This window comes from Capra hircus, chromosome 6 (assembly GCF_001704415.2).
Source record: "Capra hircus breed San Clemente chromosome 6, ASM170441v1, whole genome shotgun sequence".
NCBI classification, from domain to species: Eukaryota; Metazoa; Chordata; class Mammalia; order Artiodactyla; family Bovidae; genus Capra; species Capra hircus.
The window spans coordinates 89,619,973-89,647,789 of record NC_030813.1 but is presented as its reverse complement, the minus strand read 5'-3'; the positions used below and the strand labels follow the sequence as shown (position 1 = coordinate 89,647,789).

At 39.0% G+C, this 27,817-nt stretch overlaps 2 protein-coding genes across 2 annotated transcripts in view; both read right to left on the bottom strand.

Annotated features, from left to right (window-relative positions):
- Positions 1–6,791, bottom strand: part of LOC102179276 (probable bifunctional methylenetetrahydrofolate dehydrogenase/cyclohydrolase 2) — a 125,029-nt gene extending 118,238 nt beyond the window's left edge. Inside the window, exons 1-2 of the mRNA XM_018049583.1 lie at positions 6,607–6,791; positions 5,859–5,981 (exon numbers count right to left, since the gene is read on the bottom strand). Coding sequence (XP_017905072.1) covers positions 5,859–5,981; positions 6,607–6,760 — 277 coding nt within the window. The 5' untranslated portion in view covers positions 6,761–6,791. The remainder of the gene's footprint in view (positions 1–5,858; positions 5,982–6,606) is intronic.
- Positions 22,136–25,561, bottom strand: LOC108636234 (probable bifunctional methylenetetrahydrofolate dehydrogenase/cyclohydrolase 2). Its single transcript, XM_018049582.1, has 2 exons — positions 25,099–25,561; positions 22,136–23,298 (listed from the first exon to the last, which is right to left on the bottom strand). The coding sequence occupies exons 1-2, from the start codon at positions 25,239–25,241 to the stop codon at positions 23,202–23,204; spliced, it is 240 nt and encodes a 79-aa protein (XP_017905071.1). The 5' UTR covers positions 25,242–25,561; the 3' UTR covers positions 22,136–23,201.

Sequence of the window (27,817 nt, the reverse complement as noted above, 5' to 3'; positions counted from 1 at the left end):
CTCAGCCTTCTTTATGGCCAACTCTCACATCCCTACATGAGCACTGGAAACAGCTTTGACTATACAGACCTTTGTCGGCAAAGTGATATCCCTGCTTTTTAACACATTGTCCAGGTTTGTCACAGCTTTTCTTCCCAGGAGCAAGCATCTTTAATTTCATGACTGCAGTCACCATCCGCAGTGATTTTGGAGCACAAGAAAATAAAGTCTGTCACTGTTCTCACCTTTTCCCCTTCTGTTTGCCATAAAGGGATGGGACTGGATGCCACGATCTTAGTTTTTTGAATGTTGAATTTTAAGCCAGCTTTTTCACTCTCCTTTTCCACCCTAATCAAGAGGTTCTTTAGTTTCTCTTCACTTTCTGCCATTAGTGTGGTATTATGTGCTTATCTGAGGTTGTTGATATGTCTCCTGGAAATCTTGATTCCAGCTTGTGATTCATTCAGCCAAGCAGTTTGCATGATGTACTCTGCATATAAATTAAATAACTAGAGTGAAAATATTGTCATACACCTTTCCTAATTTTGAACCAATCAGTTGTTCCATGTCTGGTTCTGACGGCTGCTTCTTGACCCACACACAGGTTTCTCAGGAGACAAGTTGGTCTGGTATTCCCATCTCTAAGAATTTTCCAGTTTTTTGTGATCCACATAATCAAGGGCTTTAGCATAGTCAATGAAGTAGAAGCAGATGTTTGTCTGGAACTCCCTTCCTTTCTCCATGTCCAGCAGTATTTAAGGTGAGAGCTAAAACCATTTTGGAGAGTCACTCAGTTTTCCTGAGTCTCTCCCAAGTACACAAGTTACTAAAATTTTGTTTGTTTTTCTCCTGTTAATGTGTCTCAGGTCAACTTAATTCCTAGACCAGACAAAAGAAACAAGAAGGGAAAATGTCATCCTCCTTGAAAGCCTACATCAAAAGATTGATGAGTTAATTTAAATACTTTATGTTATAACACATTGTTTAAGGTAATTGCATTGTGTTATGGTTTCCTGGGCTTGCCTTGTGGCTCAGCTGGTAAAGAATCAGCCTGCAATGTGGGAGACCTGGGTTTGAACTCTGGGTTGGGAAGATCCCCTGGAGAAGGGAACAGCTACCCACTCCAATATTCTTGCCTGGAGAATTCCAACTTATTCTGCTAAACAACAAATTTTATGTACCAGTATAATGTACATTAAGTCGATAAGTAATATAGTTGAGTCTTCTCACCTGCAATAGGAAGAAGATAATGCCTACCCATAAGGCTATTTTGATGATTAAATAAAATCATCCCTATAAAAGAATACTTGCCACACAGCAAGCACACATTACTCACAAGCTAACACTGACAAGTTGGTGAGGGCGGTAACATAATGGTGAAGGCGTGAGGGACCCATGAGCCTGGGTTCATGTCCCAGCTCAATTACCAGCTCTGTGACCTGAGAGGAAGTTACATAACTTCTCTGTACTTCAAATTCATCATTAGTAAAATGTACATAATAATAGCTCCCCATCTGCATTGGGAAATTGTGAGGATCCAGTGAATCAATAAAAGTAAAGAGTATAATAATGCTTATAATAATAATGCTTATAATAAAGGCTTAATTTTAATCAGTGTTATTTTGTATGTTATTGGCTCTTCAGCTAGGTAGAAGACTGCCCTTTCTCAAAGCATCCAGATAAGTGTTATCACCATATCCCTTTGGCTCTTGCTTCTCAGTTTCTTTTTTTTTTTAATTTATTTATTTAATTGGAGGCTAATTACTTTCCAATATTGTCATGGTTTTTGCCATACATTGACATGAATCAGCCATGGGTATACATGTGTCCCGCATCCTGAATCCCCCTCCAACCTCTCTCCCCATCCCATTCTTCAGGGTCATCCCAGTGCATGGGCTTTGAGTGCCCCATTTCACGCATCGAACTTAGGGCTGGTGATCTATTTCACATATGGAAATACACATTTTTCAATGCTATTCTCTCAAATCATCCAACCCTCGCCTTCTCCCACAGAGTCCAAAAGTGTGTTCTTTATATCTGTGTCTCTGTTGTTGTCTTGCATATAGGGTTATTGTTACCATCTTTCTAAATTCTACTTATATGCATTAATATACTGTATTGGTGTTTTTCTTTCTGACTTACTTCAGTCTGTATAATAGGCTGCAGTTTAACCCACCGCATTAGAACTGCTTTAAATGTGTTCTTTTTAATATTTAATAGTAATATTCCGCTGTGTATATTTCTTATCCATTCATCTGCCGATGGACATCTAGGTTGCTTCCATGTCCTAGCTACTGCAAACAGTGCTGTGATGAACACTGGGGTACATGTGTCTCTTTCAATTCTGGTTTCCTCATTGGGTATGCCCAGCAGTGGGATTGCTGGGTCGTATGGCAGTTCTATTTCCAGTTTTTTAAGGAATCTCCACAACTGTTCTCCATAGTAGCTATACTAGTTTGCATTCCCACCAACAGTGTAAGAGGGTTCCCTTTTCTCTGCATCATCTACAGCATTTATTGCTTGTAGACTTTTTGATAGCAGCCATTCTGACCAGCGTGAAATGGTACCTCATTGGGGTTTTGATTTGCATTTCTCTGATAATGAGTGATGTTGAGCATCTTTTCATGTGTTTGTTAGCCATCCGTTTGTCTTCTTTGGAGAAATGTCTGTTTAGTTCTTTGGCCCATGTTTTGATTGGGTCATTTATTTTTCTGGTATTGAGCTGCATGAGCTGCTTGTATATTTCTAAAATGAACACAGGACTCAATTTATTTTAGTACAAGCAGGTCACCACTGCCATCTAGTGGCAAACTGCTAGCAAATTCAATAAGGAGGAATATTGCCCATACTGCTACTGCTACTGCTAAGTCGCTTCAGTCGTGTCCGACTCTGTGCAACCCCATAGACGGCAGCCCACCAGGTTCCCCCGTCCCTGGGATTCTCCAGGCAAGAACACTGGAGTGGGTTGCCATTTCCTTCTCCAATGCATGAAAGTGAAAAGTGAAAGTGAAGACGCTCAGTCGTGTCCGACCCTCAGCGACCCCATGGACTGCAGCCTACCAGGCTCCTCCGTCCATGGGATTTTAAAGGGGTAAATTTTCTACAGATGTGAATTTAATTCTTTAAGAAAAACTAGATATTTGGAAATTTGTGATACATTTTCTATAACAATTTGAATTGGATACAAATATAAGTGGGGGAAATTTAAAAACTGAAAACCACAAGAACGTTGCTTGGCAAATACAGCAGTACCAAAAAAATAAAGATTCTTATTTTGCTTGAGCCAAACAATTGGGTTTAAACTCAATGCCAAAAAAATTTTGGACAGACTTGTGATGTTAATATACCCCTGATATTTTCTAGGTCCTAATCTTCTATGATATCACATGAGTGTGCTGTATGTGTTAATTCCTTTTGTAGTTATAAAAGTATGGGATAAATCACTATGCTAATTTTAACATGATGAATCTATAGTATTATCTGTCAGAAGCATTTTTCTTAAGGGCGAACCTTAATAACTTCTAAGATCTGTTCCAACTTTTTGACATTTTAAATGCAGCCATATAAGAGGAAAAGAATTAGAAATGGGAATCTGGAGTGTAATTTAAACAGCACAAATGTTATAACATATAGCTAGGATATTAAGTTATATTATTAGATAAGTTAAAATACTAGCACCATACAAAGAACACAGACAATTACATCATTCGGCTTTACTTTCTGCAAGTCAAAACCTATAAAATAATTCAAAACTGCACAAAACTACTATAATCTATAATATTCAGGCTAATCCTTGCTTTTCTCATTGAAATATGCATGAATTTCAGAGCTATAATTCAGTCAAATGACACCTGTCTTCCAACAACACAGTTCAAATTTTAGTTATCACGGTGTCTTAACTGTCAATAATTATATAAGAGCTACCAACTCTCAGACAGTAAAGAAACTGCCTGCAATGCAGGAGACCCAGGTTCAAACCCTGGATCAGGAAGATCCCCTGGAGAAGGGAATGGCAACCCACTTCTGTTTGATGGGCTTCCTAGGTAGCGCTAGTGGTAAAGAACCCGTCTGCCAAAGTAGGAGACATTAAGAGATGCAGATTTGATCCCCAGGTCAGGAGGATCCTCTGGAGGAGGGAATGGCAACCCACTCCAGTATTCCTGCCTGGAGGGTCCTATGGACAGAAGAACCTGGAGGGCTACAGTGCACAGGACTGAAAAGAGTCAGACACGACTGAAGCAATTTGGCATGCATGCATGCACGCCGACTCTTTGGTCCAAATATCACTATGTAAGTTTAACAGATGAAGTCTGTGAATGCTTGGTTACTGTACATCTGTTACTAAATTCAAACACAGATAGCAAATCATATTGCCTCCTTGGGTTTCAGGGATAAATTCACTGACATTTCAAAAAAGTACATAATCAAAAGAGGGAATTAGCCCATAAAGATGAAAGTTCAACAAAGAAATAAATGTGATGATGCTGGAAGTGAAAATTGGATGTGAATCGAAGATCTGAAGATGGCAACAGCAAAGCAAAGATAAGAGACCTAGGCTAGCAAGAAGGTAAGGGCCATGACTGTAAAAGTCGCTTCAATAGGATTCTAATGGACTGTAAAGGGTTGGTTGGAAAAGACCCTAGAAGCTGATACCATGTCCTTTGGAGTGATGCAGCTATGAAGCCAAAGGAACTTAGTCATCGCAAATGGATCAAGATAAATGAGGAACAAAAATGATGACAACGCCCAGAGGAAGTGACACCAGAATCAAACCTCACACTAAAGAAACTCTCGGAGATATTTCATGACTTTGAAAGGACAAAGGACAAAATGGAAGTTAGTCCAAACTTAAAAAGAATTTGACAATTCAATTCACCAAGGCAGAGAAAAAATGCTTGCTCCATGTAAGTTTTATCATGAGAAGGCAAGTAACTGTTCAAACTCCTCTTGATAAGATTTTGGCAATGAAATAAAGTACTTTAATGCTCCATGTTTCTAATGTTTTAAATTACAGTGTACTGGATAAATATTAGTTTCATTATTTTGTTCATCTCCTCAGTCCAGTTCAGTCGCTCAGTCATGTCCAACTCTTTGTGACCACATGGACTGCAGCACGCCAGGCCTCCCTGTCCATCACCAACTCCCAGAGTTTACTCAGACTCATCTCCATTGAGTTGGTGATGCCATCCAACCATCTCATCCTCTGTCATCCCCTTCTCTTCCTGCCCTCAGTCTTTCCCAGCATCAGGATCTTTTCCAATGAGTCAGCTCTTCACATCAGGTGGCCAAAGTATTGGAGTTTCAGCTTCAACATCAGTCCTTCCAATGAACACCCAGGACTGATCTCCTTTAGGATGGACTGGTTGGATCTCCTTGCAGTCCAAGGGACTCTCAAGAGTCTTCTCCAACACCACAGCTCAAAAGCATCAATTCTTTGGTGCTCAGCTTTCTTTATAGTTGAACTCTCACATCCATACATGACTACTGAAAAAACAATAGCTTTCATCTCCTTACATGTTTATAAACCACGGTAAGAGAGTTTTTAATGTTTCGAGAAAACATTTTAAAGGTCACAGAACAATTGTTATTTTCCTATTGATTTGTTAAGATCCTTTGCCCAATTTCAACTTAGTCATTTTCATGGTCTCGCACTATTGTGCAAAACAAGAACTGCATGTATTATTGCCAAAGCCTAAAGTTTTCTTTCACAATTTTCAGTCACTATAAACATGTCATTCAGAAATTGCCACCTTGAATGCTACTATAATGGCTAGTCCCTTTCTGAACCTATTTTATAAATGACTTGTGGTGTCATGACATAATGTTGAAAGACGTCCTTGCCCCTAACCAAATTAGATACACAGAAGAGCATTATGTACCTGGCAGTGGCAACTGAACTAATATACCACTGACTCTTGGGTCCGCATTCAATTGATCAGTTATATCCAACAGTTCTTCCTGAGAAACATCCTTAGGTTTTAGAATGATCTCACTACAGATACCTGAAAGAAAAACAAGCACAGAAAGTCACTTGACTAACAAAGATGTGTTTTTTCATTAATGGTGTCTTACACAGTGTTTGATTGGTTCCCTCTGTTCTTGTCCCACTGAAAGAAAAGGCCCTTCTACAAAAGTGATGTTCAAAGCACCATCAGGACGGAACTTTTAAATGGTACAGATGTTTTCTTATGATTCACATGCACTCTTTGGCCCAGTATCCCATGCGACAAATTGCACTTATTTGTGGTGAGCTACTGTTAGTGGATTCGAGGAGAGTAAAAATACCAATACCACCACCACCACCACCACCACCACCATGAACTAGCCAGGTTAATGTGATTTAAAAAAAAAAAAAAAAACAGGCCCTTTAAATGTAACAAGTTGCTCTCATGTTTCCCAATAGGATCAGAAATCACACTAAGTTGATTTAAAGAAATTTGAAGAAAAAAAGAATAAGAAATGAATGTGAATGTTGGGAACTAAATAATCTACAGAATGGCAATAAATAATAATAACACATGTTATTCAAATAGCATTTAGTCGACAGTTATCATTCATAATTATCACACTTTGAAGTAAAACCAGAAAACGTTATCTAGTAACAAGTACAGCTAAAATGCTCCCCACCTACAGCAGCGGCGGCTTTAATCTTCCTCCTGACATATGTGTGGCTTGCTGGGTTATCACCCACTAATATGATACTGAGGTGGGGCCTTCTGTTCCCAAGGGAAACCCAAGAGTCCACGCCATGCTGGATTTCTTTCTGGATTTGTTTGGCCATTTCAGTTCCTGAGATAATAATTGCATCATATCTGTGGAAAACAAACAAAAAAACAAATATACTACTAAGAAGGCAGTAAGGACTATCCAGCCACATCAATTTTAAGTACGAGAGTGAACAAAACATCTATGATCCCCTAAGCAAGCAACCAAACTTTGATTTTTTTCAGATATATTTGACACTCATTCTTCAGGTTCAGAAATGCATGCATAACTTTTTAAAACTAGTCCAACTCTGGTTTTTAGTTCTGCATTATGATCTGTCTATAGTATACATTTCTTCATCACTTTCACATAGATGTTTTCTAATTATCAAATCACATACTCAAGACCTAGAATATTGGTTCTATTAAAAGCTCTGCTTTTTTTTTTTTTTTTCAGAAGAGACAGATCAGCACAGTCGAGTTAAAACTGGCCCCTATCTTCAAAGCCCCAGACATGTTGCATATACCCGGCCCCACAGCCTTTTGACCCAAAGACAAAGTCAGTTCACTCTTAATAGTACATCCAGTACAAAATCCTGAAGTCATGAGTTCTATACTACACAGCTGCTCTCATTTGCTCCAAGAAAAATTGTGCCCCACAGCTTTTGGACTCTGTGACGACAGCTGCCAGTACTGCCATGCTTGTCATTGATGGGATCAGGTCAGGAACCAAGTGGCTGTTTCCCCTTCTCCCCACAGTACCACCCCCACCACCCTGCTCATACCAAGGCATTATTTCTAACAGAAAAAACACACAAAACATTACTTCACAGCAGTTTATAAGTGTTTAAGAAGGTAAAGCATGCTAGACTTTGATAGATGACATAAATTTATCTCTGGAAAGGCACAAAAATGAATGCATTATGGAAAGGCTTTACTGCTCTCCATGATCTCAAATTTTAAAGTGGTGAATTAATATTGCTCCTACTACATGCAGGAGACATAAGAGAAGTGGGTTCAAACCCTGGGTCAGGAAGATCTCCTGGAGGAAGGCATGGCAATCCACTCCAATGGAGAATCCCATGGACAGAGGAGCCTGATGGGCTATGGTCCCTAGGGTCACAAAGAGTTGGACACGACTGAAGCAACTTAGCCTGCATGCACACACTACTGCATGTTTAGTTTTTAAAGGTATTAGATAAAATAAAAAATAGTTCCATCTGGTGCCCCCATCCTTTCACTATTGAAAGGTCTGGTGGAAGCATGATCTATAGTGCATGAGTATTATACAAAACACTAAATGCAGGTCAATGAATATTATGCAAGAAAAGAAATGGAAGAAAGAAAAACCTTTACCAACTTAATTTTTTCAATCACCTGTACAACTTACATGTTCTAATGAGAGCAGGCATCATGAATATCAGCCAGCACGAACAAAATGAAAACGTGTCACCCCTTCCAAATAAGTCAGCTCCCCTTTCTGACAGGTTGGTATACACACATGCAGAACCAGATCAAGAACAACTTATTTTAACCTGGCACCAGTGGTCTACAGGGTTCATCCAATTATGATGTCAACAATATTCTTCTAAGAAGTGATCCTGAAATACAGTCTATGGATATATACATCAAAATTGCCCAGGAAGCTTACTGAACTTGCAATTTCTGGACGTCCTCCCTCCATCACACCCATGATTCAGGACCCCTGGGGGAGAAGAGACAGCCCGGCAATCTACACATCGAACAGACTCCCACAGGTATTCTTATGTATAAGCATGTTTGAAAACCACTTCTTTAGTTCAACACTAAAGTGTATTTTAATAATAATGTGTCTGCTAAGTCACTTCAGTCATGTCCGACTCTTTGCAACCCTATGGAGCTCTCCAGGCTCCTCTGTCTGTGTGATTCTCCCGGCAAGAATACAGGAGAGCGTTGCCATGCTCTCCTCCAGGGGATCTTCCTGACCCAGGGATCTTACATCTCCTGCATTGGCAGGTGGGTTCTTAACCACTAGCACCAGGTTCTTAACCTGGGAAGCCCCTATAATAATCATAACCATAGGTAAACAAGTAACTGGTTTTGGTATCAGGGTGAAACTGCCCTCATAGAATGAGTTAGAAAGTATCCATCCCTCTTCACAATTCCAGAAGTCTGTAGAATCGGTTTTATTCTTCCTTAAATGTTTGGTGGAATTCACTTGTGAAGCTCCCTGACCCTGGGCTTTCTTTGTGGTAAGGTTTAAAACTACAAATTTAAATTATTTAATACAGAGGGCTCTTTAGGTTATCTACCATTTCTTGAGTGACCTTTTGTAGTTTGTATCTTTGTACATTCTAATAATTGGTTTTAATACATAATTTTCAGACTAAAGATAAAATACATTCACTTTTGAGTTTAAATTTTATTTTTCAGGATTAAGAAACACACTTTTTTCATTATTTACTTTGAATTCCTGATGCTCATTTGTTATTGATTCATTTAAGTGGACTTTAAATACTAAGGGCCTTCCCAGGTAGCACAATGGTAAAGAATCTGCCTGTTAATGCAGGAGACACAAGAGGTATGGATTTGATCCCTGGGTCGAGAAGATCCCCTGGAAAAGGAAACAGCAACCCAGTCCAGTATTCTTGCCTGGAAAATTCCATGGACAGAGGAACCTGGTGTGCTACAGTCCATGGGATTGCCAAGAGTCAGATACAACTGAGCACACACACACACACATACACACACACACATTAATACTGAAAGAACAAGGACCTCCTATATTAACAAGTACTAAGGGCCTGCAGATATGGCAAACAATTTCAACATGATTCGTTTATAAGAGGTAGAAAAAAATAAAATAAACAAATAATAAAATAAAAAGTAATTAAAAAAATACTTTCCAAAAAGTAAGTTGTGTCAACAATATTCAGATAGGCAAAATACTCTGCTTTAGAAGTGAGTTTATCTGCTAACATATATCTGAAGTCACTTTTAAAGAAGTCACTTTTAAAGAAGTGACTTCAGATGTAAAGAACATACATTTGTATTTTAAAATATAAAACCATCTGAGCTCCATGTTGCATTTTAAGAGCATATGAATAGCAATGCAGCTGCTTACATGTTTTATTAGCCAATTCTCTGTTAAATACAGTGATTTATTCATAGATTATTGTGAAACTGGCAACAGTGGACATAATTCAGGATAATTACAGCCTAGAAACTATAAAACTGTGTGACCTTGAGAATGTCAGAGATGATAATGGCATAAACTGATTCCTGACTTCTGAAAAGACAATCTATTTGCAGATTAAACTTGATTGCACCTTTTCTGTTGAGGCTGAGGTGACAGGGCTTAACTTTACATGATAGCACTGATGTGCTAAATTGGCCTGCTAATTACAGCTGATATGGTTTGGCCTGGCCTAGCTGGTGTTTACAGATAAACACCCATATGATTGCTACCCAATTATGAAGAGGGACTTAGAGCATTTTCAGTCGTAGCTGGTCCATCCCACTGATTTCCCCAGTCACTGGAGACACTGAGCAAGCCTGGCTCTGTGGGAGACACAATTTAAGGATAAATGAAGCGACCTCGAATTAGTGGAGGGCCAATGCAAGATGCCTGCATCAGTCTACCTGCTAGAAGTACTGGTAAACACACACATTAAGAGCTCACATAGACCTCAGTGCATAAAGAAATGAGATTTTTTTAAACATGCATATTGTTGAAAACTGTTAAAATATCAGCAACAACTCAAATGTTCAGCCATAGAAGCACACAGCTCCTAAGAATTCAGCTTCAGATCTCGATTGCTGTCAATCCATTCTCCACACTGCAGCCAGAGCAATTTTCCAAATGGAAACATGCCAGCTCCCTTGTTAAAACTGGACTATATACCCGTTGAAAAAATTAATTTAATAAATAAATATTGAATACTGCTTATATGCCAGGCACTACTCTATGCACCAGGAATACAAATAATAGTACACAAAACAAATTACTCACTTTCACAGAAACTATATTTGTAGTTGAAGAAGACATAAGCAAAATTTTAAAGCAAATATTTAATATATTATGTGTGAGAAATAGAAAAGGCATTTGTGGAGGCCAGAATTACTATTTTCCATAAGAAGGTTAAAGTGTCACTCCTCTGATTAATAGGGTAACACCTGAGTATAAACGAAGAAGTGAAGGAATATGTTTTGTGGTTACCTGGAGAAAAGAACTTAGGGTAAGGGAAGTACCTAGCAAGCACAAAGGACTTTAAGCTGGAGCATGCCTGGTATGTTTGATGAATAGCAACGAGGCCAGTGGCTGCAGTGGAAAGAACAAATGGGTCAGAACAGGATGTAAAGTCAGAGGAGGAGTGTGACCTCAGATCACACTGCATTCCAGGCCTTTGAAAAGACGCTGGCTGTTTCTGTGAGAAAGCAGGCATTTGAAGATTTGAGGAGTGTCATGACCTGATTTTCATTATTCAGTGATAACTGGTTAAAATGTGGAAACTCTATAGGAGGAAGCAGGGAAGTGAGGATGCCAGTGAAGAGGCTAGTGTGGAATCTCAGGCTTGGACATGGGCGGAGCAGGCAGTCAAGGTGCTGAGAGTAGTCTGATTCTGAATCTATTTTGAGGGTGGAGCCACTGGGATTTACTGAGACTGAATATAGGGTGTAAAGAAAACAGAACAGAAGTCAAACATGACTCCAAAATTTTTTACATGAAAAGCTGAGGGAAAGGGAGTTTTAATTCAAATCCAAATGTCCTGTAGCTTACATGCCCCTGCATGAGCTTTCTTCAGCCTCATGGTGCTTACCAAGGCCCAGAGTACACACAGCTACATTTCAGTTTATCACTTGTGCCAGTTTCTCATTTCTGGGCCTTCATATACACTATTCCTTTGACCTAAAACACTCTTTATCCTCCTTCTCACTTCTCTAATATCCCTACCAAATCTGTTCCTCATTCATTCCCACACAGTCCTCAAGTCTCAGCTTGGAAGGCAATCTGGGAAATGCCCCCTGACACCTTCAAACTGGGGATCTGCCTCTGCTAAGAGTGGTCACAGCACCCAGCTCTTACCCTCATGTAGAGTCTTAAGTCCTTATTAAAATTACTGTCTCCCTCACAACACTCTAAGCTGTGTAGGACAGGAAGCTTATATTTACTACTGTGTTTATAAAATATTTGTGGGATTATCAGAGTTAAATTGTTTATTGTATTACAGTTTTGGAGTTAATATGTAGCCACTGAAAATAACGATAAAAACAGCATAAAATTAAGTGAAGAAATTAAATGAAAAATATGCCAACGCTTTTGACTGTGTGGATCACAATAAACTGTGGAAAATTCTGAAAAAGATGGGAATACCAGATCACCTGACCTGCCTCTTGAGAAACCTGTAGGCAGGTCAGGAAACAACAGTTAGAACTGGACATGGAACAACAGACTGGTTCCAAATAGGAAAAGGAATACGTCAAGGCTGTATATTGTCACCCTCCTTATTTAACTTCTATGCAGAGTACATCATGAGAAACGCTGGGCTGGAGGAAATGCAAGCTGGAATCAAGATGGCCGGGAGAAATATCAATATCCTCAAATATGCAGATAACACTACCCTTATGGCAGAAAGTGAAGAAGAACTAAAGAGCCTATTGATTAAAGTGAAAGACGACAGTGAAAAAGTTGGCTTAACGCACAACATTCAGAAAACTAAGATCATGGCATCTGGTCCCATTATTTCATGGCAAATAGATGGGGAAACAGTGGAAACAGTGGCTGACTTTATTTTTCTGGGCTCCAAAATCACTGCAGATGGTGACTGCAGCCATGAAATAAAAAGATGTTTACTCCTTGGAAGGAAAGTTATGACCAACCTAGACAGCATATTAAAAAGCAGAGATATTAGTTTGCCAACAGAAGTCCATCTAAGCAAGGCGATGGTTTTTCCAGTGGTCATGTATGGATGTGAGAGTTGGACTATAAAGAAAGCTGAGCACCAAAGAATAGATGCTTTTGAACTGTGGTGTTGGAGAAGACTGTTGAGAGTCCCTTGGACTGCAAGGAGATCCAACCAGTCCATCCTAAAGGAGAGCAGTCCTGGGTGTTCATTGGTAGGACTGATTTTTAAGCTGAAACTCCAATACTCTGGCTACCTGATGAGAAGAGCTGACTCACTGGAAAAGACCTTGATGCTGGGAAAGATTGAGGGCAGGAGGAGAAGGGGACGACAGAGGATGAGATGGTTGGATGGCATCACCGACTCAATGGACATGGGTTTGGGTAGACTCCAGGAGTTGGTGATGGTCAGGGAAGGCTGGCGTGTTGTGGTTCATAGGGTCACAAAGAGTCGGACATGACTAAGCGACTGAACTGAACTGACTGAATAAAACAGTGAGATAGGTAGTATTCTGGATATTTATCTTTCTATCTTAAAATGGTATCAAAACAGATCCTGAATTAAATTAAAAGTGAATAAATGCAAAATATGTATGAAACATAAGAAGAAATAGTAAAATTAACAACCTTACTACCCAGTTTAAAAAAAATATTATCATCATCACTGCAATTGTGTATACTGAAACCCTCCCCTATCAAAACCTTATCTTCTCCTAGAGAGTTAAACACAATCCTGAAATTGGAGTTTATAATTCCATTGCTTTCCTTTATCATTTAAACTAATGTTTGTATCTCTAAACATTAGAAATATCATACATATTATATACTATATGATGTAATATAACATATATATAGAATACATAATGTATATCAATATATGAGCTACATTATATATCTCACATTTATATATGATATAAATATAAAACATACTCTCTCTCTAAGGTTTACACCCAGGAATGGGATTGCTAGATTATAGGATACATTTATATGTATTCAGTTTATGCCACCTTATTTTCAAAGTGGTTGCACTAGTTCATACATCCACCAGTAAGTAGTGTCTAAGAATTTCTACTTCCTTGAGATTGTCAAAGTTTTTACATAACACATTAGTTTAATGGCAGGCATTTTGTTGTAGTTTAAATATGTGTTTCCCTAATTACTACAGGTTGAATGACTTATAGGTTTATTGGCCATCTGGAATTCCTCTTTTACGGGGTGCCTGTTCATCTCTGGAAAAGGAAATGGCAACCCACGCCAGTACTCTTGCCTGGAAAATTCCATGGACAGAGGAGCCCTGTAAGCAACAGTCCATGGGGTCGCAAAGAGTCGGACACGACTGAGTGACTTCACTTCACTGTTCATCTCTATTGACCATTTTTCTAATGGATTATTAGCTGTGCCTAATTTGTAGTAGCTATTTATGCATTCTGAACACTAATCTCGTAACAGTGAGAAACGGAGTATTTCCTGCCATATCGGTAAACAAGGATGTCACAGTCATCAGGGATTCCAGTCCTCCAGGCCACTCAGAAGGGAGAAGACCTGTGCCATCTGGCAGCCATCAGACCACAACGCAGCCACTCTCTGTGGTGAGCACCAAGGAACCAGAATGTGAAGATTCCCAGCAGGCTGGCCCCAGATAGCTGAGCTGCATTTGAAAGGAGTGATTTCAGTGAACCCAGATTCTTGCATCTTCTCATACATAGAAAAGTGTTCAACTCCTTAACTTGAGATAACTGGTTTTTTTATTCACAAAAATACTTTTGATGTTCAGACTACTTGTTCTTTGTTTCAAACTTCTATATAACCTGACTCCCCCCTCCACCTCCTTGGAGCAGTTCTCTCAGGGATACTTAAGATGATACTGCCTCCCAGGATTAAGTACTAAAAATTTCTGCCAAATAAAACATAACTCTCAACTTTCAGGCTATGTCTGTTTTTTAAGTCTACATCAGTTATATCTGTGTATCAAGTATCACCAGTGTATTGTTTGACTTTTCACTTATTTTACAGTTACTTTCGATGGAAAGTTCTTGATTCTAATGTGAAAACCATCTTTGCCTCTAGAACTTACACTTCTTGTCTCTTAAGAAAACGTTCATCATCTCTGACAAAATTTGTTTTACAGAACACAACAGGACTCACAGTTGAGCCAGATTGGCTAAGGAATTGCCAGGAACTTTCTGAGACGCTATAGGCTAGAGTTAAAAATCTTACTGGGCTTAACTAAAACCTCTATAAAGTAGTTCTGCCAAACCTCAGTTAAGAGCCACTGATTTACACCCCCATCATTTTCAAAGTAAAAATCCCCATTCTAATATTCCTGATAAGTGGTCAACTACCTCTGTAACCAAGCAGGATCCCATGAGGCCTTCCCAGGACAGACTTTCCCCCATATCTTTTGAAGCACATTTCCTGAGCTGTTTTGCAGATGTAAAAAAAACCTCCCTCATGCTAACAAATGAAAGATGTTAACCATTTGACAATGATGAACACATAGCCCCAGGCCACCAGGAGTCTAAGGACCAATAATGTTAACCCCTGAGATAACCACTTTCCTACCTCATCATCAGCCAATCAGAGAATTGTGCATAAGCTGATCACAGACCCTGAGACACTCCCCCTCCCTCACTTGGCTTTTAAAAGTGCTCTGCTGAAACTCTTCGGGGACCTTGCAGCTTTTTAGGGCGTGAACTACACATCTCCTTGCATTGCCTTGCTGTAAACCTTCCTCTACTCCCAAATCCTATTGTGCATCAGACATGTGAACTTGCATTAACACTTTCAATATAAAGAAACCTATGAGGCATGTGTATACGCTTGAAACTGGTCATGGGGCATGTATCCATAAGTATGCAAACAAGCATACAATCTACCAACTAGGACTCTTTGCGACCCCATGGACTGTAGCCTGCCAAGAGTAAGAATGTTGGAGTGGGTTGCCATTTCCTCCTCCAGGGAATCCTCCTGACCCAGGGATGGAACCCATATCTCCTGTGTCTCCTGCAATGAAGGCAGATTCTTTAGCTGCTGAGCCATGGAGAAAGCCCAAAAGTATAAATTGATAACAAATTAACAAATATTGTACACATAAGCTCAGTTATTACAACTAAATTACAAAGCTATTGTGGAGAGGTTTGTATTGAATACAAAAAATTATTTCATCACAGCAGAATGTACTCTCTTCACTGCCTGCCTACATGATTTTAAAAACAAGTGTTTAAAAATATATTCTGTAAATGAGCCAGAAAGCGTTGCATTTTGTTCAAAATCTACTGGGAATTATTAACATATTCAAAAAAATAAGCCAGACAATGGCAGAACGAGGAGTTCAGGTTTGAAACATCTAGTGAACTGCAAATACTGAAAACAAAGCTTACAATAGAAATGTACCCCTTTCCTCCAAAAGGAGGTACTAAGCTAATTAAACAATGACGCCTCAAGCATTATAGAAGAAATTTTGAAATTCTATTGCTGAGGGTTGAATTGTGTCCCCCAAAAGATATGTTCAAACCCTAATCCCTGATACCCACGGCTGTGATCGTATATGGAAATAAGGCATCTGCAGATGTAATTAAGCTGCAGGAGAAGTCACACTGGAGTTCAGTGACCTTAAATACAATATGACTTTTGTCCTTATAAAAAGACAGAGAGAATGCCACGTGAAGACAGAGGCAAGATGGCCACATGGCTATAGGCACAAAGTCAGAGTCATACAGTTGTAAGCCAAAGAAAGCCAAGGATTGCCAGGCCAAGAGAGTATGGTTCTGTGGATTTTCTGGATTTCAGACTCCTGGCCTCTACAAATGTGAGGATAAGTTGCTGTTGTTTTAAACTGATGATGTTCAGGGCAGGGTGCCCCAAGATGTGACACTCTAACATGCAGATTATTTCCAGCTGAAAACAACCAAGGCCCAGAAGATTTGGGATGAAACCTTTGAACTTCTCCCAGATGCCTAAGAGAACTTTAAGAATTGGAATTCCAGTTCCAGGAAGGAGCTGTCACCACAGATAACCATACTAAAGTATGAACTAGGTGTGGTGGACAGGGAGGAACCTAGCAAGGCTGGTTTGATCAAAGTTCCATGTCCCTCTGTCTCTAGATGGCCAGGCAAACATTTGTTCACCAAACATTAACTCTTTTCATATTCCTGTGAATTACCTTCTCTTCGAAGTCCTAGACACTTACCTTCTTCTCCTTAGTCCAAAATAATGTATATACCTCATCTTTCCTGTCTTTGGGATTCTTCATGTTTATGTAAATTCCTCATATATAGTTAATACATTTTTTATTTTTATTTTTGGGGGTTAATCTGCCTTCTCTCATTTCAATTGCCAGCTCAAAGAACTGAGAGAAAAAAGAGAAGAGTATCCCCTCCTCTACAAAGCCATCTAGTTTGCAGTACTTTGTTTATGGCTGCCTTAGTAAATAAATACATCTTTAATCCCAATTCAAAGTATCCCAATTTGTGGGAAGAACTTTTGATGAATCTCCTGTTTTTCACTGAGTGCGTGTCAGTGAAGAGTTCTGACAAAACTTAGCCAACTGGAGGAGAGAATGGCAAACCATTCCAGTATTCTTGCCACAAGAACCCCACGAACAATATGAAAAGACAAAGAATATGACACCAGAAGATGAGCCCCACAGGTCACAAGGTGTTCAATATGCTACTAGGGAAGAGCAGAGGGCAATTACTAGAAGCTCCAGAAAGAACGAAGCAGCTGGGCCAAAGCCAAAATGATGCTCAGTTGTGGACGTGTCTGGTGGTGAAAGTAAAGTCTGAGGCTGTAAAGGACAAAACTGCATAGGAACCTGGACTATTAGGTCCATGAATCAAGGTAAATTGGATGTGGTCAATCAGGAGATGGCAAGAATGACCATCATCAGTGAACTAAAATGGACGAGAATAGGCAAATTTAACTGAGATGACCATTATATCTACTACTGTGGGCAAGAATCCCTTAGAAGAATGGAGTAGCCCTCATTTAACAAGAATCTTAAATGCAGTACTTGAGTGTGATCTTACTTTTTTACCTCTTAAAAATGTGATTTCATAAAAAAATTATACAGTGACATTGCCATTAACACAAATCAGAAGTGAAGTCAATTTGACCCTTAGATATCTTTCACACAATGCACCCTGTCATTACTTGCTCAGGTGACATTTCCTGCAAAGGTAGGAACTTTGCAAGTCACCCCCAAAGAAGGCAAGACAAGGAGCTCTCCTTTTCAGCAGTTTATTCTCCCCCTAATGCTCAGCTAGCACTAAAAGTCCCTTCATTAGGAAAGAATATGTCATAATGGAGGAGCCAGGGAGGAGAGTTAGCAGTCGGGCAGCACAACACATTACAAATTACTCACTCAAAGCCAGAAGTCCTGAGAGGCAGCCCTGTTCACCCTTAAAAGCTGGCCAAGTTACTTAACTGCTTTCAAAGGCATGCAATTTCCTCATGTATATAATGGGAATAGTCTCTGTTGACCTTATATAAGTAGCTTTGACTAAGAGTCGATTGACTCATTTGTAAAAATGGCTCTCCTAGCTTCTGTTAAGTAATAGATGGAGAAATATTCAGAGAACCAGAAGTAATATGGGACTAAAAAGCCATCAGGGCTTCCCTGGTGGCTCAGTGGTAAAGAATCTACCCGCTAATGCAAGAGACATGGCTTCTATCCCTGGGTCGGGCATATCCCCTGGAGAAGGAATTAGCAACCCACTTCAATATTTTTCCCTGGGAAATCCCACAGACAGAGGAGCCTGGTGGGCTACAGTCCATGGAGTCACAAAGAGTCTGACATAACTTAGCAACTAAACAACAACAACAAAAAACATCAACATTTACTGTTGTTTCTATGAACTTGTCCACTTACCTATTCACTTTTCAGAAAATAACTACAACCATCCTAATCTATGGTTCCTAGAACTAAATTAAGTGTTTAATTAGCTAAAACAAAGTAGTATATAGGAGGGGGAAAAAAGCACTACTTTTCTTGTGTATCAAAATACTCTTTCACAAAATAGTAAATCAAAGTCCACTCACAAACAACAGTGTATTTAATTTGTATACTTGACATCTTGCTTCTGCATCTATATTTTAATCTCATTTTTATTTATTTATTTATTTTTTTAAATCTCATTTTCAACCACAACTTTAATTAGAGCTGTAATAAACTTTTATGATCTATGAAGATGAAAAAACCTAATACAGTCATAAGCAATTAAAATATCTCTGCAGGTCCTAGCATAGTTTAAATGCTTTGTATCTTAGGGCAAAATTTGAAGATTTGGGGGTTCAAATTAACAACAGTAACAGAACAAACTCAAGGGAACCAGGGCAAAATTATATATGGAATAAAACCAATCACTAACTAGTACTAGGGAGCCTTTCAAAGCAAGTGAATTTATTTTTAAGTAAATTAATATTTAGAAATGTTAAGTTTAAAGTTTTTAAAAAAACATTTTATTTCACATCCCAAATGCTATCTTACACTGTGAAGTAAAGGAATTATATTTTCATAAGTCAATAAAAAGTAAAGCAAATTCTTTCCATTATGTACGATTCTTTCATTCAATTTTGTAACTTCAGACCTCTAACCTGTAATGTAGAACATCAGCAACAACCTAAACCCCTGGAGAAGGAAATCGCAACCCAATCCAGTATTCTGGCCTGGAGAATCCATGGACAGACGAGCCTGGGGGGCTACAGTCCATGGGGTCGCAAAAGAGTCGGACATGACTTAGTGACTCAACAACAACAACCTAAACATCCATAACTTTTGCAGAAAAAAAATCTTATATGCTAAGCTTTGTACTATGAGAACACTTGGGCAGTTTGTTAAATCCCATGTACATCTTCTCAGAACAATTTTTTTTAATGTTTAAATAAAATACATAGTTTACAGAAAACCAGTTTTATTGAAATACTGTTATCAAATATTTTTTTAAAAAGCATTAAATAAAACAACTAGTGGCAAGTCTAATTACTACCATAATATCAAAGAGTACTGGTGAGTGTATATATGTTTTGAGATCTCTGCATCAACTGTGTTATTAATATACCTGTATTTTTGCTGGCAATATTATAAATTGTACTCCTATTACTGTGGTTTGAGGCAAACATTCACAATTGAAGAAAATGCTAAATTTAGTAGGGATTAGTGACCATCTAAGTTTAGGTATCCTTAAATTCTATCCATGGATTCCCAAGTAAAGAGATACCCTGTATTAAAGAAATCTGACAACACAGTTTTTAAGGTTTATATGCAAAATCAGGTGTCTTGATTCACAAAAGTTCTGCAATTTACTAAGAATTTTCAGAACGATGATAAGCAATAGGGAAATTTATAAATTGCTTATAGAGAAATGCACTGGATAGATCATGCATTTTCCAACTCTGTCTTCACCATTTATTCACTGTGTTATCATGGACAAGTTATTTAATTTCTTTAAGTCTCAATCTCCTAATCTGTTAATTGGGAATAGTAATAGTGTCTACTTCTTTCAGTTGTTATGAGGATTGAAGGACAAACTATACGTGAAAAATCTCAGCAAAATGTTTAACACAGAGTAAGGAAACATTAAATATTAATATGAATTTATTTTTCAACAATACAACTGGATTGCTTAAAGCAAGATGATATTCATTGCAGAGTTAATAAATAGCCAAAGTGGGAAAAGGAAACATCTATTTTAAAATTATAATATGCCCTCAGTTTAGAATGACAAATCTTTGAATAGTCCCTTGGTTAGAGACATACTCTAATGAGAACAATTCTAGAAACCTAAGTAGAGTTCAGATCATTAAGTGAACAAACCTGGTTGGTATGATGATGTTGACAGGAACATGACCTGCATCTGAGAGTGAATTATTTCATATTTCAAGGACTAGACATTAACCAACAGCAAAATGGTTAGGTAAATTAAGGCCACTTGACTTAACGTAATATTATACAGCCAATAAAATGTTAACAAAAACAATGGCAACACAGAAAATACCTATGATATTAACAGGAGCAGCTATATAAAACTTCTTGGATACTATCAAACCTGAGGTCTTCTTTGAAACTAATTTAGGTTTGTATTATATCCCATTCTGAACACAAATCAGTTGATTTTTTTCTTGTCCAGATTGCACTTAATAGTAAATCTCACTAATTACTAATCATTAATTTATCCCACTCATTGGCCAGTTCAGTTTTCACCCAGCCTCCTACATCTTTAAGCATCCTTCTACAACTTAATCATCCCTAAACCAAACTATTTTTAAAAATCTTCATTGAGCGCCATGGAATTCCATGAAAAGTATGCGATCATAGAAGGTAATCTGCTGGGTTTCTTTGTTCCTACTTTTATCATCTAACTAGGGTATTAACCGGAGAAAGCAATGGCACCCCGCTCCAGTACTCTTGCCTGGAAAATCCCATGGACGGAGAAGCCTGATAGGCTTGCAGTCCATGGGGTCGCTAAGAGTCGGACACGACTGAGCGACTTCACTTTCATTTTCTTGCATTGAAGGAAACGGCAACCCACTCCAGTGTTCTTGCCTTGAGAATCCCAGGGATGGGGGAGCCTGGTGAGCTGCCATCTATGGGGTCACACAGATTCGGACACGACTGAAGCGACTTAGCAGCAGCAGCAGCAGCAGCAGCAGCAGCAGGGTATTAACATGAAAGAATAATATAACTACAAAGCATCTGAAAAACAAAGATTTGGGTCATTAAAGAAATTGCTAGATTATTACTAAAATCATGACTAACAAGGTCTGAGATTAGTATTAATTTTCTCTGTTTACCTGTTGATCCATTTTAATCAGAAAACTTGATTTTGGAGACATTACATTAGAACATATTATTTCTGAACAGCTGAAGCACAGATATAAAACTAAGATATAAGACCATATAAATGTGAAGCATTTAGGTTCTAAATTTAAAATGACATAACTGCTACAGTCCATGGACTCACAAGAGCAGGACACAACTTAGTGACCAAACCACCACCAATAAATGCTTAGAAATAAAAACTGTAACCAGATAGCTATCATAGCTCATTGTCATTAAGAGAGGTAAGGCATTAAGGCTCAAAAATCACAATTCCAGCAAAATAAAATGTGATTTTGAGAAACTGCCCTTGCTAGCCATTAGTACAAACTCTCTCTTGGTTGAAATAATTCCATGGAAAATCAGCTTCAGTAATGGTACTAACTGGAGTCTGGGTTCTTTAAGCTTCACATGAGGATAAAATGATCTTTAAATCAATTCTATAGCAGACAGAGAAACTGAGTAAATACTAGAAAAGAGGGTCTCAAGAAAAACAAACAAGTGTACATATACAATTTTTTTTTTAATTATTAAAACTATCCATTCTATGAAAGAAGGTGTTAGTTAGTTGCTCAGTTGTGGCCAACTCTTTGCAACCCCATGGACTGTAGCCTGCCAGGCTTCTTTGTCCATGGGATTCTTCAGACAAGAATACTGGAGTGGGTAGCCATTTCCTTCTCCAGGGGATCTTCCCCACCCAGGGATTGAACCTGGGTCTCCTGCATTGCAGGCAGATTCTTTACCATTTGAGCCACCAAGGAAGTCCTATAAGACATGATTATTTACATAACATAAGCCAGTATCTCTTACTAGCTCCAAAAATATAGGTTTTTTATTCTAAAAAAATTAATGAGTTGATGTAGTAAAGCATGGTTTGGGGAAGCCTCTGTTGGAGGATACCCGAAAATCTGCCTCAAGAATGGCATTAACATAAAAATCTGTAACTTTGCCTCCAGATGGGATAGACTGCTGCCCAGCTCCATACACTTAAAAACACTGCGCCAGACTCATGTGATGTTTTACAACCCAAGCACATTTTGATTTGTAAACTTCTCACACAGCAAGGCAAAATTGGGAAAATTTAGTCACCAAGAATTTTTTATTTGTAACCTTTTGGCTTTTTAGGTAATTCATTTCAAGAAACAATAAGCTGTAACAAATAGAAGGGGCTTATTCACTTATTTCCTTGACATTTAAATATATTTTCTTTCAATTAATAAATCTATTTTATCATGAGTAAATGGGGGAAAAACTCACTGCAAATTTTAAAGGGAAACCATTCTGAGATTAAATATTTAACAATAAATAATAATTTTGTAATTTTCAAATTCTGTTAAACACTATTTCTTGAAATTCTCTACTAAAAAAGTATTTATATGTTCCATTATAAGTATCTAATTAGCCAAAGATATGAAAGACAATCAAAAATACTTTGTTTCATTTGAGGCTCTATACAAGAAACTGGTAATAAATCTGTTAATTGAAAACAGTCAATTAGCCTCCAATTAAAACAAATAAATTCATATTAAAAAAAAGAAAACAGTCAATATCATTAGGGAAAGAGTTCATCAAACTCAAAGATTCACTGCAGTAAGAAAAACACTAAGGCTCAAATTTCAAGTCAAGAGGATAATGTAGAATTTAAACCACATTCACTATGAATAACTACACAACTAATGTGTCACTACATATTAACTCATTATTGACCGGGGGATTTTTGCAGACACTAACACTTGTGGCCAGCAATTTGTTATCAAGTGATATTGATATATTTCCAGTCAATAACATTTGGGTAACAAAAGACATATTAATATATCTCTGGTCAATAATGTGTTAAAAGAGATGACCGAGGATGGGGACAAGTGGGGAGGCAGACAGTGGCGACCTCTGGAAGATGGAATCTCTTCTCTCTGCTGGTCCTAGAAGAGAAAAGAGACACCAATGAGCATCAACACACTGTCCGGATTTCTCCCCACCCGAGACCCATCAGTCCACAGGTGTTTATCAACCTTACAGCCAACTTCACCTTCATACATGGTACTTAGTGACAAGGGGATGTCAAAATGCCAGCTATCCAAACCTAACTAGTGCTGCCTTGAAAAAATAAAAACCTATCAAAGGTATTACTTATTTCTATACAGCTATAATCTGAATGCAGCTGAGTTGAAAGAAACACTTCTTTATTTACATTAAAAATAGCTTTCCAAAATTATTCCAATTATTTTAAATTATAAAAGACCATAAATTCAATTTAAAAAGCTCTGTATTATCCATGTGTGTATGTGCATGTGTGTGTGACAACAAGTGGCTTCAATGAGATAGACTTTTAGCTGTTATGGTTCTCATTCAGTGTATTGATACCTGGAGAAGACAGGATGATGGGGTTGTCTATTTACACCATCTGACAAAGGGAAATTAACCAACTTACACAATTTGAAAAAGGTTATCTTCACTCTGGGAAGAAGCCCTAAAATAACTCAAATTCAACAAATAGTTATCTAAATAGTGTGACTGTGGTGCATAATTCCTTCAATTCTGTAATGCAAAGAGAATTCTACAGAATCTGTTTTTCCTAGGTTGCAGAGTTTGTATCCAAAAAAACTGGTAATTTTTTTCAGACACCATGAGAGCTTCCACAATCAGAACTGTGAGTCATTATTATTTTTCTCACATATTCTCTGGAAGACAAACAGCAGTCATTACAAACTAAGTCCAAAGTAAACCCTATAGGAAATTTTTATTTTTTTACTTCAATCACGCAAGACTAAGATCCAAATATATACAATGAAGAGTTAATCAATTTAAGTTAAATAAGCAGCCACTATGTTTCCTCATCACTGATCTTTCCTTTCTTCCCGGCATAGTGCTGGGCATGGGGCTACAAAGAGACGAGTAAGGCACAATCTCTGGCCACGTAAAACTGCAGTTACAGAATGTTACTGAAATCCCTGTAAGCCTGAAAAAAAATGGACTCACTAGTTCTGGGTCAAAAGAAATTATTCTTAGCTTCTTAGATCTAAGTTTGTATAATAGCTACAAGTAACGGACGGACGAAGCGTACCATTTGTACAGAACAGTTAAAACCTACTCGCAATCTGCTAGCCAGCAACAAAGTCCAAAGAGATGCAGTGAATCTAAGATTGATCATGTCAATCTAAGACTGCAGACATTTGGGAAGCGCCATCCAGAGAAATACCGAAAAGTCAAGATTAATGTCTGATTTTGTGAAATCATTAAGAATTGTAGAGCTGGAAAAGACCTCAGTATTACCACCAACAAAGAAACTCATAAACTCTAAACCATCTGGCCATTGCCTACTCCTTTGTTTACGAAATACAGCCACAACCAAAACCAAACAAATGCTTCAAACAAGCAGACCACGTGTTTTTAAGGCCCCTTTTCTCTGGGTCTCAAAGGTCTTCTTCAGTCACTCAACTGCACCTGCTGCAAAGATGGAACGTTCCAGTGAGCACAGAGAACATCCAAGCTGCCTGATTTGAGGCGGACGCGACCAGCCGGCCAGGCCTGCAAGGCCAAGTTCGGAGCGAAGATAGGCCTCGCCCCCGCCCCGCCGCGCGGCTGCCCAGGAGCCCCGGGTCACACGCGCGAGGCTTCGCCCGCGCCAGCTGCAGGCGTCCGGCCGCCCCTCCCGCAGGCAGTGGCTTCGCACCCGGGAGCGCCCGGACCCGAGGAGGTCGAGCGTCCGGGAGCGCTCGTACCTCACGCCGCCGCTCCGAAAGCCCCGGAACGCCTGCCCCGCCGGTCCTGGCGCCGCGAAGGGCGACACCGCGCTTCGGCTCAGCGCCGACACTCGGCCCAGGCGGCCGCGGAGCAGCCAGAAACCGCGAGCCACCACTGTCATGGCCGCGAATGCCGGCTCCCGCACAGAGGCGCCACCTCCGCCACTCCGGTCCTCACAGCGCCAGGCCGGACTCCGCCCCCACCCGGCTCGGCGGGAGAGCGAGTCCCACCAGCCGACGGTTCCCGGGGGCACCTTGCAGGGGCGGGGCTAGAAGCCGAGTTCAGGGCCGGGGGCGGGGTTGAAGGACCCGAGCCCCAGGCTGGACTAGCACGTGCGTCGGAAGGCAGGAGTTTGAGGAATGGCCTGGCGGCGACATGGTTTCTCTTGCACTGGGCACGCTGATGATGTGCCCATAGCGAGGAAACAGGAAAGCGTCTAAACTAATCAGTTCAAGCAGCAAGCTCCCTTTCTCCCAAACCGTTGCTCAGCCCCCGCAGCTGCCCAGGCTACTGGTGATTTCATTTAAAGCAGCAAGGATATTACAGATTCTGTCTCCCTTAGTGAGACCTTGGGATACCTTTCTCCTGAGATCAGGAGAAAGAAAGACAAGTGTGAGTGTGTGGAGGGAGGAGGGAGACCTGGCTGAACAAGGCTTGGACCTAAGAATTTCTGTTGCTCTATGTTATCATTTCCACTTTGGAGAGGAAAACCTGCCATTCATTTTCTGGAGTCTATGATCAAACTTAAACTACCTAGGAACCTTTGTTATGTGGTGAATTTGTAGTGAGAAAACAAATTAGTAGCTTCCTTTAAAAAGTAAAAATCAGACTGGCCTTTTTTAATGCTGAGATGTGGTAGAAGATGAACTGAGTTATGCTTTTATTTGAGTAAAAATCAACTTGAATCAGGCAGCATCCAACCTAGCAGAGAGAACGTTCTAAGGAGCATGTCTTTCACAAAATGAAAGACTTGTAGGCAGAAGGGAGCAGAAGTTATACTAGACAATAAGTGGTTTCGTTTGGCTATTGAAAGGTTACTTTCCTTTAAAACTGCAGAGATCTATCAGACCTACTACCTGACTAGTGATAATATGAAGAAAGAAACAGAACTACTTTCATGCCCTTAAATTAAGTATTGTTTTTTCAATTTTTTAAGGGTAATGCAAAATACAGAAAAAGTTGTGCACAAAATGAAAAATACATAATTTGGAAAATTGAATATATTTTCTGTTTTAAAAATACAGGATTATGTCTATGAATTGTTACATTCATTAAATTTAAAGTAATAAAAATTATCAATAATAATAGCTAACAGTTTCTGTAGGTTTACTCTGTTCCAGGCATTTGTCCTTTACATGGATTGATTCATTTAATCTTGACAATAATTCTCTGAGAAAGATCCTCTTGAATTCTCATTTTACATATGATAAATTTGATCTATGAAAAAATTAAGAAACTTGCCCAAAGCTACTAGTCTAGGAAGTGGTACATTCAAAATTCAAACAAAGGCACTTTGATTCTGTAGGTTAAAATAATAATAATAATCCATGGGACAAAGAAGACATGAAAAGGGAAAATGAACAGAGAATATATCAAAATTTGAGGAAAGCAGCTAAAAAAGTACTTCTGGAGAAATCGGTAGCCTTAAATGCTTATTTTAGAGAAGAGTAAAGGTCTAAAATCAATGGTCTAATAATCTCTAGGTCTATCCATGTTGCTACAAATGGCATGGATTTATTCATTTTTTATGGTTGGGTAATATTCCATTTTATGCATGTACCACAACCCATTCCAGTATTCTTGCCTAGAGAATCGCATGGATGGAGGAGCCTGGTGGGCTACAGACCACCGGGTTGCAAAGAGTCTGATGGGACTGAGCGCCTTCACTTTCACTTTCACTTTCACATCTTATTTATCCATTCCTCTGTTGATGGACATTTGGGTTGCTTTCATGTCTTGGCTATTGTAAATAGCACTACAATGAACATCGGGGTGCATGTTTCTTTTTGATTTATAGTTTTTTATGAATATGGGGCTTCCCAGGTGATACAATGGTAGAAGAACCCACCTGCTAAAGCAGGAGACACAGGAGATGAGAGTTTGATCCTGAGATCAGGAAGATCCCCTGAAGTGGGAAATGGCAACCTACCCTAGTATTCTTGCCTGGAAAATTCCATGGACAGAGGAGCCTGGTTGGCTACAGTCCATGGGATTCCAAAAGAGTCAGACACAACTGAGCACCTGAGAACACAAGCACAGATATATGCCTAGGAGTATGATTGCTGGATCATATGGCAGTCCTATTTTTAGTTTTTTGAGGAATCTCCATACTGTTCTGCATAGTGGCTATTCCAGTTTACATTCCCACCAACAGTACAGGAGGGTTCCCTTTTCTCCACACTCTCTTCAGCACTTACTGTTTGTAAACTTTTTGATATGGCCCTTCTGACCCATATGAAATGATACCTAGACTCATAGACTTTGGAAATAAACTTATGGTTACTAAAGGAGAAATGTGGGGAGGGATAAACTAGAAATTTGGGATATACTACCCTATATAAAATAGATAATCAACAAAGACCTACTGTATAACACAGGGGACTCTAATCAATAGTCTATAGTGATATATATGGGAATGGATATATATAAAACTTAATTACTTTGCTGTACATCTAAAACTAACAATATTTTAAGCCA

Excerpts from the sequence above, each read along its gene's own strand:
- LOC108636234 (XM_018049582.1), bottom strand. The coding sequence starts at position 25,241 with ATGACAGTGGTGGCTCGCGGTTTCTGGCTGCTCCGCGGCCGCCTGGGC. Across the intron at positions 23,299-25,098 it reads TTTCGGAGCGGCGGCGTGAG|GACCAGCAGAGAGAAGAGAT; the intron begins GTACGAGCGCTC and ends TTTCTCTTCTAG.